We start from the raw sequence: 14,248 nt of genomic DNA, 5'->3' as shown, positions 1-14,248 counted from the left end.
AAGAGGTTTTCATTTCAATTAATGCTATGAAATATTGAGTATTAAAGATTATAGAAAAGCCCATAATTGTGTTACAATGCGATAATAATCGTTGGTCACTCATGATATCTCTCTACCAAAGATAAGAGGTAGAGAGGCAAATAAGAATTTGCCTACAAAAGACTGAAAACAATGAAATTCTAATAAATGGAAATGTCTTTATGTCTTACCAGGTCTTCGTAAGCATGATGTATGCTTTTTAATTACTGTACGTCCCACAAAACCTTATGGCACTAAGTTTGACCGGAGGAGACCTTTTATTGAGCAGGTTGGCCTGGTTTATGTCAGAGGCTGTGAAATTCAGGGCATGCTGGATGACAAAGGACGTGTCATTGAAGATGGTATGGTGGCATATATTTTTGAAAGAGTATGTGTATAGAATGATACATTTCTTTGCCTTTTTTCCTTTTTTGCTTCTTAGATATTTTTTAGTTGTTTTACCTACTAAATTGACAAAAGATTTTGTATCAAATATGTCTAGGGTACCTACCATGCAGTTTTAGATATAGGTAACATGGTTTCAAAACTTTTTTTTTCCCCGAGACAGAATCTCACAGTGTCACACAGGCTGGAGAGCAGTGACGCCATCTCAGCTCATTGCAACCTCTGCCTTCTGGGTGCATGCGATTCTCCAGCCTCAGTCCCACTAGTAGCTGGGACCATAGGCATGTGTGACCATGCCCAGTAAATTTTAGTAGTTTTTGGTAGAGATGGGATTTCCCCATGTTGCCCAGGCTGGTCTCAAACTCCTGAGATGAAGCAGTCCACTTGCCTCGGCCTCCCAAAGTGCTGGGATTACAGACATGAGCCAGCACTGCACCCGGCCAGTTAAAAAACTTCTATGTTGGATATTGGAAAGGACAGTATCTTTTTTTTTTCTTTTTTTCCCCCAATGTCATGCAGGCTGGAGTGCAATGGCGTGATCTCAGCTCACTGCAACCTCTGCCTCCCAGGTTCAACCAATTCTGCCTCAGCCACCCGAGTAGCTGGGATTACAGATGCCTGCCACCGCGCCTGGCTAATTTTTGTATTTTTAGTGGAGACAGGGTTTCACCATGTTGGCGAGGCTGGTCTTGAACTCTGGGACAGGACCTTTTGAAATCATCTTTATTCAAAGCTTTTTAAAATATATAGTACTTGACATTTTTTTTTTTTAAGAAACACTAAATACTTCTTACAGTTGTCTAAGCTTTTTTTGTGTTGAATGGTATATTTTTTCTTCTTAAATTTGACTGTTTTAATTCATTGTAGTGGTGGTTCTTAATTGGGAACAATACTGTCCTTCGTTTGGAAATGCATAGTGATATTTAGGTTTTCAAATGACTGGGATAGAAGTGAGGAATGGTAGGCTCTTGGCCTTAGGTAACTATGAGCCAGGGATGCTAAATATCAGAACAGAACTAAAAGAATTACCCTGCATAAGATGCCAACTTTACCTCATTTAAAAATACTGCTTTACAAAATTAGTTACTTGATTTCTTATGTGTATCACTTATTATCCCTTTGAAATTTTTTCTTCTGTTGTCCTGACTTCCTTTATAATACTTATTATTAAATTACAACTGCATACATGTCTAGTGCTTATTTTATAATTTGGTTGTTAAACTTTTTTTTTCTTGAGATGGAGTCTCACTCTGTCACCAGGCTGGAGTGCAGTGGCGCAATCTCGGCTCACTGCAACCTCTGCCTCCTGGGTTCAAGTGATTCTCCTGCCTCAGCCTTCCTAATAGCTGGGACTACAGGCGCCTGCCACCATGCTGGCTAATTTTTGTATTTTTAGTAGAGACAGGGTTTCACCATGTTGGCCAGGATGGTCTCGGTCTCTTGACCTCATGATCCACCAGCCTCTGCCTCCCAAAGTGCTGGGATTACAGGCATGAGCCACTATGCCCCGCCGGTTGTTAAACTTCTTTTGAAACTTCAGTCAGTTTCTGCCATCTGTGGTTTAGAGATTATATCGTTGTTAAACTGCTGATGATTAGGTTATTTATCTCTAGAATAAAAGAAAATAGGAGAAGGGAATGGAAAATGGATGGAGTAAGCATAAGGCCATATAATAGAACCAAAGTTGGAGGTCTAAGACCCACCCCACCCCGCATGCCCAGAAGAGGAGATATGTCAGAGAGGAAAGAAAAGGCTCTGGGCTTTCAACCATTAGCATCCTACATTTCTGTGTATGCGAAATTTCTTTTCGTGCTGGTTATATTAGGTATGGAATGTGGAAGGATGAGAAAAGTGATAAACCTCTGTCAAATTAAGGAATAGAAAACTATGCCTTAAATTCTAAAATACATATATTTAATTAGAAAATATTTATTGAATACTTACTGTAGGTAAAGCAGTAGTGGGAGCTATGAGTGACAAAAGTAAAGTTCTTTGACTTCTAAGTGTGTGGCTTCTGAGTGTGTGTACAAATTATTGCAAGTCATGGCATTGCATCGTAAACGTTACATGACTGCTATGGAAGGAAATAGTAAGAATTTAGAGAAAGAAGAAAATACTTTCAGCTTAGAATTGACGTGGGTGAGTGGGCGCATTCTAGTTTGGGAAAAATGGTTGGAGTTAAGCCTGAACCATTTACTCACCATTTCTGGAAAAAAATACTGTTGACTTACTTTGATATTTGAAAAATATATATTTTATTTAACAAACTTTTTCAAATTGTCCAGGACCTGAACCCAGACCCAATCTTAGAGGAGAATCAAGGACATTTAGAGTGTTTTTGGATCCAAACCAGTATCAACAAGATATGACCAGTACTATACAGAATGGAGCAGAGGATGTGTATGAAACTTTTAATATAATAATGAGGAGAAAACCAAAGGAAAATAACTTTAAGGTAATTTGGGGGCTATGTAACTAAAAGTACTATGTCATAATTTAAGTAACTTTTATGACGTAAATACAAAGATATTTGGTTAGAGGAAGATTTGTTAAGAAAATAATAATTACTGCTTTTATTTTTACTATAAGCAGTCCTCTTAAACTTTTAACATTGATGAAATATAAAAATTTAAAGAAATTGATTTGTTAAATTATTTTGTCTTTTGAGGAGTTTAGAAACTTGAAATATAGATGAATCCACATGTTATTAAGGGTCCACCTCCTTTTTTGCTTTTTGTATATTAGGTACTCAGCTAATGCCCTGTTGTGAAGTGAAGGAAAGCTTGCTTACTTGTTTACTGGGGCTGCTTTTTTGAATCAAAAGTAGGTATACTTCCAAGTCACTTTAAGAAGACAGATATGGAACCTCAAGGCTCTGAATTACTATATGATATAATATATTTTTAGTCATTAGTAGGAAAGGGAAGTTTGGTGGCTCAAAGTTTTACTTTCAGAATAACTTTGTGGGGAGAAGATTTTTATTAAAGGATAGTTTTTTAAAACCATTATTTGAAACTATATTATAAAACTTAAACATTGAACAATTCTAGCATTTGATAATATGTAGCTTTTGTAGAAAGAATGCCTTGCTTTTCTCTTTCTCCGAAAGTGCAGTACTTCTTAGAGGTTCCTATCACTTTATTACTTTTATGTAACCCTGTTGTTGTGATTGAAAAAAAGAAAACTTTTCAAACAGCAGAACTTGTTCTTCATCTCTCCCTGTTGTTGAACACAAGTGGAGATATCCTTGATTTCTCTTTGTCTCATACTCTACCTCTAATCCATCAGTGAGTCTGATTAGCTCATCACCTCTGCTGATGCCATGTCCAAGACACCTTTATCTCACACATCCCTGCCTCTTGTCTATTCCTCCCCTTACACATATCCACATAATGGCTGAATAATCCTTTTAAAATGTGAAAGATACCTTGATACCCCCACTTAACATTCTTTTATGTTTTTCCATCACATTAGAAAGTTCCTACCATAATCCAAAAGGCCCTATCATTTTCTGTCTTCTGGCTGCCTCTCCCAACATCATTTTCTAACACTTTTTCCTTATTCACTCCATGTCAGTCACACTGTCATTTTTGCTGTTTTTTAAAATAATCCAAGACTTTTCACATGGTGTTCCTTTTCCTTAGATAATTATCCCCAGGTATTTACATAGTTCATTTCCTCACCTGACATGGGCAACTCTTTTTCAATGTCACCTCCTAAGAGAAGCCTTCCCTGGCAACCTTACCTAAAGTAGCATCTTCTTATCATTCTCTACCCTATTCCCTATATTTTTCCTCAGAGCCCTTATCGTAACTGATGATTATACATTTGTTATGTATCTGAATTCTCCATTAGAAAGCAATGAAGCAAACAAATCTATGAGGGCAGGGTCTTTGTTTTGTTCTCCAGCGTGTCCTTAGCACCTAGAACTGTGCCTATTATATAGTATATTCTTAATAAACATTTATTGAGTGAACAAAGGATGAGGAAATCTAAGAGTTTCCAAGTTTTATAGTACCTATGACTGTCACAGTTGTTCAGTTTTCAGTAAATAAATCTCAGTTACTTTACTGAAAACTAAAAAATTATTTTCTTATACTCATATGTTTGACTGTTTTATTTAGTGCCTACTGTAAGTCTGATATTGTGCTAAAATGAAGCTTATGAAGATGAATCAGATATAACTTACACCTTTAGAGAAGTTAGAAATCTAGACAAATGCTTACCATGAACAGTTAGAAGGTATCAAAAGCCATAAAAAGACTGTGGATGAAAGTGTCCTGAAAGTTCAAAGGAGGGATTTAGTTTCTGATCCAAGAAAGAGGGGGAATGATTAACTTGCCTATGTTTAGGAAAAAAAGAATGCTCTTTTAGTGTCTTTGGTGTTTCATTATGTACCTGTGTAGCATCGCTCATTTATTGCCTTTTCTCTTTTCCAGTTTGTACAACCTGTGCTAATCTGGATACTTTATTTTTTGCCTAGACAGTTATAATAGCCCCCTCTTTGTCTACCCTTGAGTCTCCTCATAGCCAGTCACCTGTTTTTCATATGTTTCCCTACTGTGTGACACTGATCATTTTACTCTCCTTCTCAGAACATTTCTTTGACTTCCTATTCATGATGAAATAAATCAAAGCTCCTTCACAAATCTTTTACTTTAGTTCAATAAAAATACCACTTTCCTCCATGAAACCTTTCCTAATGTTAAGTGTCCCCGGCATCCATCTCTCATTTACTGTGAACTTTGTTCCCATTGTATTTTATAACATTCTTTACTGTTTACCACATTCTGCTGCTTTTTGTTACAGTTAAGGACATATTTTATCTTGCTACTAAAACTGTAATTTCCTTAGAGGGCAGAGCACTGATCTTACTCATCATTGTTATGTGAATATACTCATTTGGGTATTCATTCATTCACCCGTTCCATATTTAAACTGGTCTAGATCCCTACTCTTGTGGGAATTATATTTTAGTAGGGATTAAACAAATGATAGTAGGGATAGTAGGGTTAAAACAAATAACCAAGTACCTGAACAAGAGAATTTCAGGTAGTGATAAGTGTAAGAACATAAAGCAAGGCAACATGATTAAGGGTGTGATTAACATATACTATCTTATCATTTTTAAAAGTTGTATAATAGTTATGATTTAAAAATTGTCGGTTTGGTTATTTTATTCTTTGAAATTGATAGCCTAGCCTCCAAATTTCTATATGTGAGATAGATCACTTTGTTGAAATGATTTTTGGAAAGTCTAAGAATTTCCCTTAGCTTTTTGGAATTATTTTTGACAGTATATATGCTAACTACTATAATGACCTTTTGTTGTAGTCCTGATTCTTTCCTTCTGAAATTTTATTTGATATTTCCTTTATTTTTATGATTTTGTTCACTTTATTTTTTATTTCTTCTCACAGTGCTAATTTTAGTTTTCTAAATTGTGAGGTTTCATCACAATTGAAGCATACATTAATGTGCTTCTGGTTGTGTGTGATTTTAGCATTAAAGGACTATGGAGTATAAAGAGGGAAAACCTCCAGGAGTTTCTGAGAGGAAGTATTTTCTCTAAGGGATTGTTCTATATTGTTTTCTTACTGCTATATCGACCTGAGTCTGGTTTTCATCCTACTCAGTAGGAGTCAAATGGTAAATTTATTTATGTCATTCTGTTTAAGTGAACTCTTAATGGATAAACTGTTCTTGCTAAGTTTGGTCTTTTGTTTAACTCAGTGTGTGGTATCAGCTGAAAATATAGCTGTTGATTCAGTCTAGCCAAACACCTGTCAGCCAGCGGAAAATAGCTTCTTGCTCTGAAACACTCAGGAATTCTGGATTAGTGCAGCCAGCTCTGCATTCCAGTAAGTGCAAATGTTTGAGATGTCTCACTGACACAATCTTTTTCTGTCCTTTTACTGACAGGCTGTGCTGGAGACTATTCGGAACCTGATGAATACTGATTGTGTGGTACCTGACTGGCTGCATGATATCATTTTAGGTTATGGGGACCCAAGTAGCGCACATTATTCAAAAATGCCCAATCAGATTGCCACTCTTGATTTCAATGATACATTTCTCTCCATTGAGCATTTAAAAGCCAGCTTCCCTGGTCATAATGTTAAAGTAACTGTAGAAGACCCTGCTCTACAAATACCCCCTTTCAGGTAAAGTCAGAACTGGGTATGCCCCTCTCCAGCATTCTGTAGTCAATGTGTGTTATGCCATCAGGATTGTTAGCTAAAGTGAGTTTTGAGTACTATGTCTGAATTTTGTTTCAGCAGTCCCTACCTTCACCGTGCAATCACTGGGATAACTTTAATATATTTGAATCTATTTCTTAGGGCACAAGCTGTTTTAAGACCACAATAAAAGTAGCCTAATGCCTAATAAGGGATCAGTAAACACTTACTGTCTGCAGAGAACTATATAAATATATTTATAGCATTTGACTAAAATATGTCTTTGCATTTATGCATAGTCTGGTATGTTTCTCAACTAATACAGCTGTGGGATGTTGAACTTTGTTTTTAGGGAAAAAATCTTTCTTTCTTTTAACTTTGCTTGCTTTCACAAATTTGAAATGTTCACAGTATAGCTGGGCACAATGGCTCATGCATGTAATCCCAGTGACTTGGGAGGCTAAGGCAGGAGGACAGCTTGAGGCTGGGAATTCAAAACCAGCCTGGGCAACATAGCGAGACCCCCATCTCTAAAAAAATTTTAAAACGTAGCTGGGCATGGTGGCACACACCTGTAATTTCAGGAACTCAGGAGGCTGAGGCAGGAGGATTGCTTGAACCCAGGAGTTTAAGGCTGCATTAAGCTATGATTGTGCCACTGTACTCCAGCCTGGGTGACAGAGGAAGACCTCATCTCTCAATAAATGAAATAAATACTCACAGTAGTCATATTTAATGTTAAATTAGCTCTGGTCTTAAAATTTAAGTGAAAACAGAACAAAGCACCTGAAATAATTGGTTGTTACTCCCTGAATTCCTTCATCTAGATACCTACGGGTGGTAGCCCACAGATTACTTTCTTAGCTACAAATTAGAAAACACACAGCTTTCAACTGATTGTTAAATATTTATATATATAAATATATAAATAATAATGTATATAATCAACCCAAACAGTAATATATATATATATATGTAAATAAAATAACAGGCCAGGTTTGGTGGCTCATGCCTGTAATCCCAACACTTTGGGAGGTGAAGTTGAGAGGATTGCTTGAGGCCAGGAATTCCAGACCACCCTAGGCAACTGAGACCTCATCTCTATATAAAAAAAATGAAAATTAGCAAGATTTGGTATGTGCCTGCAGTCCCAGCTACTCAGGAAGCTAAGGTGAGAGGATCACATGAACCCAGGAGTGTGAGGCTGCAGTGAGCTATGATCACACCACTGCACTCTAGCCTGGGTGACAGAGCAAGACTCTATCTCAAAATAATAATAATAATTCTACATGTTAAATACACATATCCTTTATATACCAAACCTAGTCTTCCATACTTTCCTAATCCTATTTCTGGCAAAGACATTTTTCTACTCCGCCATCTTGAAATCTCAGCATTATTTTTGAATCTTTTTACTCCCATAAAACTCCTGCTATATCTCAGAGATTCCGCCTTGGGGATAGTTGTCTGTCTGCCTGTTGCCCAGGCTGGAGTGCAGTGGCATGTACTTTCTGCTTACTGCAAGCTCTGCCTCCTGGGTTCACGCCATTCTCCTGCCTCAGCCTCCCGAGTGGCTGGGACTACAAGGCACCTGCCACCACACCCAGCTAATTTTCTTTTTTTTTGTATTTTTAGTAGAGACAGGGTTTCACCGTGTTAGCCAGGATGGTCTTGATCTCCTGACCCCGTGATCCACCTGCCTCGGCCTCCCAAAGTGCTGGGATCACAAGCATGAGCTAACGCTCCCTGCTAAGGATAGTTTTTTCATGTGCCATTTGTACTGCTCCCTCTTTAGGCCCTCAGCAGTCTTTATGGTAGGAAAATCTTTCCTCCATATCTCACCTCACTAGAATCCATTACATGGTTTACTGCTAGAGCTATTCACTGCCTAGCTAAAAAGCTGATTGCTCCTGTTTCTTACCAAAATGAGTACTGACCACTTAGCCTCATTGGCTCTTAGCATTCTTTGGTGTTATCTAGTTTTTTAGAATGTGAAAGGCAACTGGAAAAAGTACACATAGAGAATGAATTTTTTAGTTCAATTTTAGGGAGTTCATTGACTTCCCTGAGGTATCTGTGGGGAGTTACCTCCTAACCCCAGGTTATGACCCTCTGCCTTAAAAGCTTCATATTCTAGATGTGTCATTACAAGGTTCCTGTCATAACAAGGCTTCTGTCTCTTCAGCCTTATTTTTCCTCTATGTTCAGGTGAAATACGCTGCTTGTACTTGGCCTCTGCTGTTGCTTCTTTCTTCCAGGAACGTCTTCCTGTCTTTGAATGCCTAAATTCTTTGAGACTCATCTTAGATGCCATCTGTCCCATGAAATACTTTTCTGATTAAATGAAGGACAATGAATAAAACACTTTACAATGCACATGACATAGTATTTAATGTTTCTTTAAATTCTCCCTTAAATCTCCGTTAACTGGATTACTTTTTTAAATCTGAAAACTCTCAACACTTTAGTGCTTATAACTCTACCATTTTCAGAGTTTACATACAGATAGTGAGTTCCTTTAAGCCAGAAATGTTTCTTACTCCTGTGATTATTGTGCCTACAATGTCATGTACCAGATAGGTACTCAGTAAATCCTTGTTAATTGTAAAAATGAACAAAAGTTTTGGTCTCGTAGGATAACTTTCCCAGTAAGGAGTGGAAAAGGGAAGAAAAGGAAAGATGCGGATGTGGAAGATGAAGACACCGAGGAGGCAAAAACCTTAATTGTTGAGCCCCATGTTATTCCTAATAGGGGTCCTTATCCTTATAATCAACCCAAACGGTAATTTTACTACCTATTCTAATTGTAATAATGATAATAGTTTGCCATTTCAGCTGGATTAGGAATGTTTTTAAATTTTGTTTCTTTTACAACTCCACAAAACTCCTGTTTCTGAACCCCCTTTCTTTCTATTCTGTCAGTCAGCTGAATAACTGACATTTTAGGCCATTCTGTAGTCATATTTCAAAAAGAAACATTTTCAGGTACTATGAGAAATAAATGTTAGAGGGCTACCTTAATTTGAGCAAAGGGTTCTTACTTCATGAGCCTATGTTACATACAGCAGTAGCCCTAATGCATGTGTTCCATAACTGGTAAGTTGGAATTATATTTAGTATTAGAATGGGAACTAGAACTTTGGCACTCCAAATGAGGTCTGAGATCGGCTAAGTACTGAAAAGTAACTATAATTCCATTTTAATTGTCTGTGTTGGAGGGTAGAGGGGAAGGGAGTCATTCAGAAGAGATTGAGAGAACTGGGGTAAATACAGAGCAGATGTTTAGACCACTGGTCATTGTTGTCTAAATTTGTATTATACTAAGTATCATTTATCTGTACCAACTTTTTATTTACTCTTACTTGCAGTAATACGATTCAGTTCACTCATACACAGATAGAAGCCATCCGTGCTGGAATGCAGCCTGGGCTGACTATGGTAAGATAGTTGTTATACCTGTTTGTTTGTTTGTTTGTTTTCTGAGACACAGTTTCGCTCTTGTTGCCCACGCTGGAGTGCAGTGGTGCAGTAGTGCGATCTCAGCTCACTGCACCCTCCGCCTCCCAGGTTCAAGTGATTCTCCTGCCTCAGCCTCCCAAGTAGCTGAGATTACAGGCACCCGCCACCATGCCCAGCTAATTTTTTGTATTTTCAGTAGAGGCAAGGTTTTGCCATGTTGGCCAGTCTTGTCTCGAACTCCTGACCTCAGGTGATCCACCCACCTCGGCCTCCCAAAGTATTGGGATTACAGGCGTGAGCCACCGCACCCAGCCACACCTTTTTTTTTTTTTTTTTTAAACATAGATTAAGACTAGAAGTAAGTAACAGATTTTAGAATGTGTTCTATTTGAAGTATAGCAACCCTGCTGAATTTAAGTGTTTATAAGCAAGTGTAGGTTCTTATGCATTTAAAGATCTTGCTGCTCACTTCAGTGTTCATAGTTTTATTATAACATGGTTTTGTTTTATTTTTAATTGACATGATTGTGCATATTTATGGGGTATGATGTGATGTTTTGATGACTGTATATATTGTGTAATGATCAAATTAGGATAATTAGCAAATATATCATCCATTTGTTTTCTGCATTGCTTATAGCCATTTTTGTGCTGCAGTGGCAGAGATAAGTACTTGCAACACAGATTGCTTAGCCTGCAAAGCCGAAAATGCTTCCTCTCTGGCTCTTTACAGAAAAAATCTGCTGACAACTGATTTAGAAGTGTGTTTAATTTTTAAGTATTTGGAGGTTTCCCTGTAATCTTCCAGTTACTGATTTCTGGTCAAAGTTTATTATGGTCAGAGAATATATTGTATGATTTTAATTTTTTGGTTTTTGCTTTTTAAATTTGTTAAAATTTGTTTTATGGCCCAGCATATGATCTCTCTTGGTGACTATTTCATGTGCACTTGAAAATAATGTGTATTCTGTTGTTTTGGAGTGGGTTGTCCTGTAAATGTCAATTAGATCCATTTCATTGATGTTATTATTTAATTTTTCTCTATCATTGCTGATTTTCTGTCTGTTGTTTTGTCGATTACTGAAAGCAGACTATTGAAGTCTCTCACTATGAATTTGTCTGTTTCTCCTTTAGGTCTGTCAATTTTTGCTTAATGTATTTTGAAGCTTCATGGATAAGTGCTTCACACCTTTAAGGTTGTTATGTTGTCATGGTGAATTGGCCCCATTTATTATTATGTAGTGTGTGTCTTCATTGATGGAAGTTTTCTTTGCTCTGAAGTCTACTTTGTCTGATATTAATATTGTTACTGCAGCTCTCTTTTAAGTTGTGTTTGCACGATATTTCTTTTTCTATCATTTTACTTCTATTTGTCGTTATATTTGAGGTGAGTTTCTTATAAACAGCATATACTTTAGGTATGTTGCTTTATCCATTCTGAGAGTCTCTGTCTTTTGGTGTTTAGACTATTCACATTTAATGCAAATTAATGGACGCATTTGGATTTAGGCCTATCATTTTTTATTTATTTTCTATTTGTTCCCTTTATTTTGTATTCTTCTGTTTCCCTTTTCCTGCCTTCCATTGTGTTATTTGAGTATTACGTTTTTATTTATTATATTTGTTTTTTTTTCTTTTTCTTTTTTTTTTTTTTTTTGAGACAGTCTCACTTTGTAGCCCAGGCTGAAGTGTAGTGCCACCATCCTACCTCACTGCAACCTCTGCTTTCTCAGGTTCAAATGATTCTTGTGCCTCAGCCACCTGAGTAGCTGGGATTACAGGTGTGCACCACCACGGCCAGCTGATATTTTTGTATTTTTAGTAGAGAATTGGTTTTCACTATGTTGGCCAGGCTGGTCTTGAACTCCTGGCCTCGAGTGATCTGCCTCTCTCAGCCTCCCAAAGTGCTGAGATTACAGGTGTGAGCCACTGCGCCTGGCCTATCATATTCTTTCATTATATTTTTGGGTGTAGTGTTTTCTTAGTGGCTGCTCTAGGAATTTGCAATATACTTAACTTTTCAAAGCCTACTTACAATCAGTATTATGTCACTTCAGGTTGAATGGCAAATACTTACTCCCATAAAGATTCCTTTACCTTCCTTCCCCTTTTATATTGTAGTTGTTTTGTGTGGTACATCTAAATACATTAAGATACCATCACGTAGTATTAGAATTTTTGGTTTCACCTGTATACGTATTTTAAAGAACTCTAGAGGAAAAAATAGCCTCTTACTATATTTGCTGTTTATTCTATATTCTTGATATTCCAAGTTTCCTCTGGTAGCATTTTCTTTCTGTCTGAAGAACTTTTTTTTTTTTTAACCACTTTTTATAACATGTCTACTAGATATGAGTTAGTTTTGTTTTTCTTCATGCAAGAATGTCTCTAATTCATCTTCATAAAAGATATTTCACCTCGACATAGAATTGTGGCTTGATAGTTCTTCCTTTTAGCACTTTAAGTGTTATTACACTTCTTCTGATTTCCATGTTTTCTGATGACAAATCCAAAGTCATTTTAAATATCTTTTTGTTATATATAATGTATCATTTTTCTCTGGTTGCTATCGGGATTCTTTTTCTTTGCTTTTTGTTTTTAACCATTGAATTTTGGTATATCTGAGCTTGGATTTCTTTGGGGTTATTCTCTTGGGGTTCACTGAGCTGCTTGAATCTGTAGATTTATGTCTTTTGCCATATTTAGGAAATTTTCAGCCATGATTTTTCGAAAATTTTGTCTATGCCATACTCTTGTTCCTCTCCTTCTTAGAATTTGTTGACATGAGTGTTAGACTTGTTAATGTTGTTCTATAGATTCTTGGGTCTCTATTTTTTTTCAATCTTTTTTTCTGTTATTCAGGTTGTGTAGCTTACTGATCTATCTCAAAGTTCACCAACTCTTCCTCTATCCTGTTCATTTTATTATTGGGCCCATCTACTGAATTTGTTAATTTTATCTTTCAGGTCTGTACTTCACATTTTCTAACAATGTGTGATAACTGTGATGACTTAGTAGTTTACTATATGTTCATCTTCTTTTTAGGTTGTGGGCCCACCTGGTACAGGCAAAACAGATGTGGCAGTTCAGATCATATCTAACATCTACCATAATTTCCCAGAACAGAGGACTCTAATTGTTACTCATTCCAATCAGGTAAATGACTCTGTATTTGTGTGTGTGTGCGCGTGTGTGTGTGTGTGTGCACGCGCGCGCATGCGTGCATACAGGTTAGGGGTTGGTGGGGGAGGTAAGGGTGGGACACAATAAGTTCCTCTTCAAGAAATCTAGTTTCTTCATTCTTTGTTCTCCATTTTTCTGAGCCTGGCCTACCTGTTCCCTAACATATTCTGGCATGCCTAAGTCTCAGCCGGTTTGTGGCTCACATTCTCTCCCTTATTTGGGAATGCATTAGCTCCTAGGTCCCACGAGGACCCCCTCGTCTCCCTTGCTTCCCCGTCACACGGTGACCATATTTAGAAAAGCTTAAGTTTTAGCCAATCAGGGTAGTTTAGATTGTGCAGTCTTACTCCAGCCAATGGGGAAAGGACACAGATATAGGGGTTGCGTTAGGAGTAAAAACCCTTCTCTCCTTTGTTCGGTGTGCTCTTGTGAATGTGACTGATGCAGGTAGCACCCACCTGCAGAAGTAAATTGCCTTGCTGAGAAAACTTTTTGTCTGAGTGCTGGTTCTTCCTTGCGGTATTGAGCACTTGTTCCTAACAAGGAAGGAGCAGGGGATTCATGAAATGAATGTATTAATAGATGATTTCTCCTTGTATGAAAATCTGATCATGGGTACTACAGAATACCGGGAAAGGCTAATTGGTACAGATGGTTCCTGACTTTTGGTTCGACTTTTATTCTGACCTATAATATTTTGACTTTATGGTGGTGTGAAAGCAATATGAATTCAGCAGAAATTATACTTCAGGTACCCATACAACCATTCTGTTTGTCATTCTTATTTCACTATTTAATATATTATATGAGATAGTCAACATTTCAGTATAAAATAGGCACACTGTGTTAGATGATTTTGCCCAGGTATAGGCTAATATATGTGTTCTGAGTATGTTTTACATAGGCTAGGCTAAGCTGTGGTGTTCAGTAGGTTAGGTGTGTTAAATGTATTTTCAGCTTAGGAGATTTTCAACTTTTGATAGGTTTATTGGAATGTAACCCCA

General features: G+C 37.2%; 1 protein-coding gene across 1 annotated transcript in view; it reads left to right on the top strand.

The window, feature by feature from the left end:
* The window catches only part of AQR (aquarius intron-binding spliceosomal factor), a 112,790-nt gene that overhangs the window by 60,918 nt on the left and 37,624 nt on the right, over positions 1–14,248 (top strand). The window contains exons 18-23 of the mRNA XM_025390443.1: positions 213–380; positions 2,709–2,878; positions 6,346–6,587; positions 9,238–9,384; positions 9,971–10,040; positions 13,107–13,217. Of these exons, the coding sequence (XP_025246228.1) occupies positions 213–380; positions 2,709–2,878; positions 6,346–6,587; positions 9,238–9,384; positions 9,971–10,040; positions 13,107–13,217 (908 nt within the window). The remainder of the gene's footprint in view (positions 1–212; positions 381–2,708; positions 2,879–6,345; positions 6,588–9,237; positions 9,385–9,970; positions 10,041–13,106; positions 13,218–14,248) is intronic.

Source organism: Theropithecus gelada, chromosome 7a (assembly GCF_003255815.1).
Source record: "Theropithecus gelada isolate Dixy chromosome 7a, Tgel_1.0, whole genome shotgun sequence".
In the NCBI taxonomy this organism is placed as follows: Eukaryota; Metazoa; Chordata; class Mammalia; order Primates; family Cercopithecidae; genus Theropithecus; species Theropithecus gelada.
This window is presented reverse-complemented; position numbering and strand designations above follow the sequence as displayed.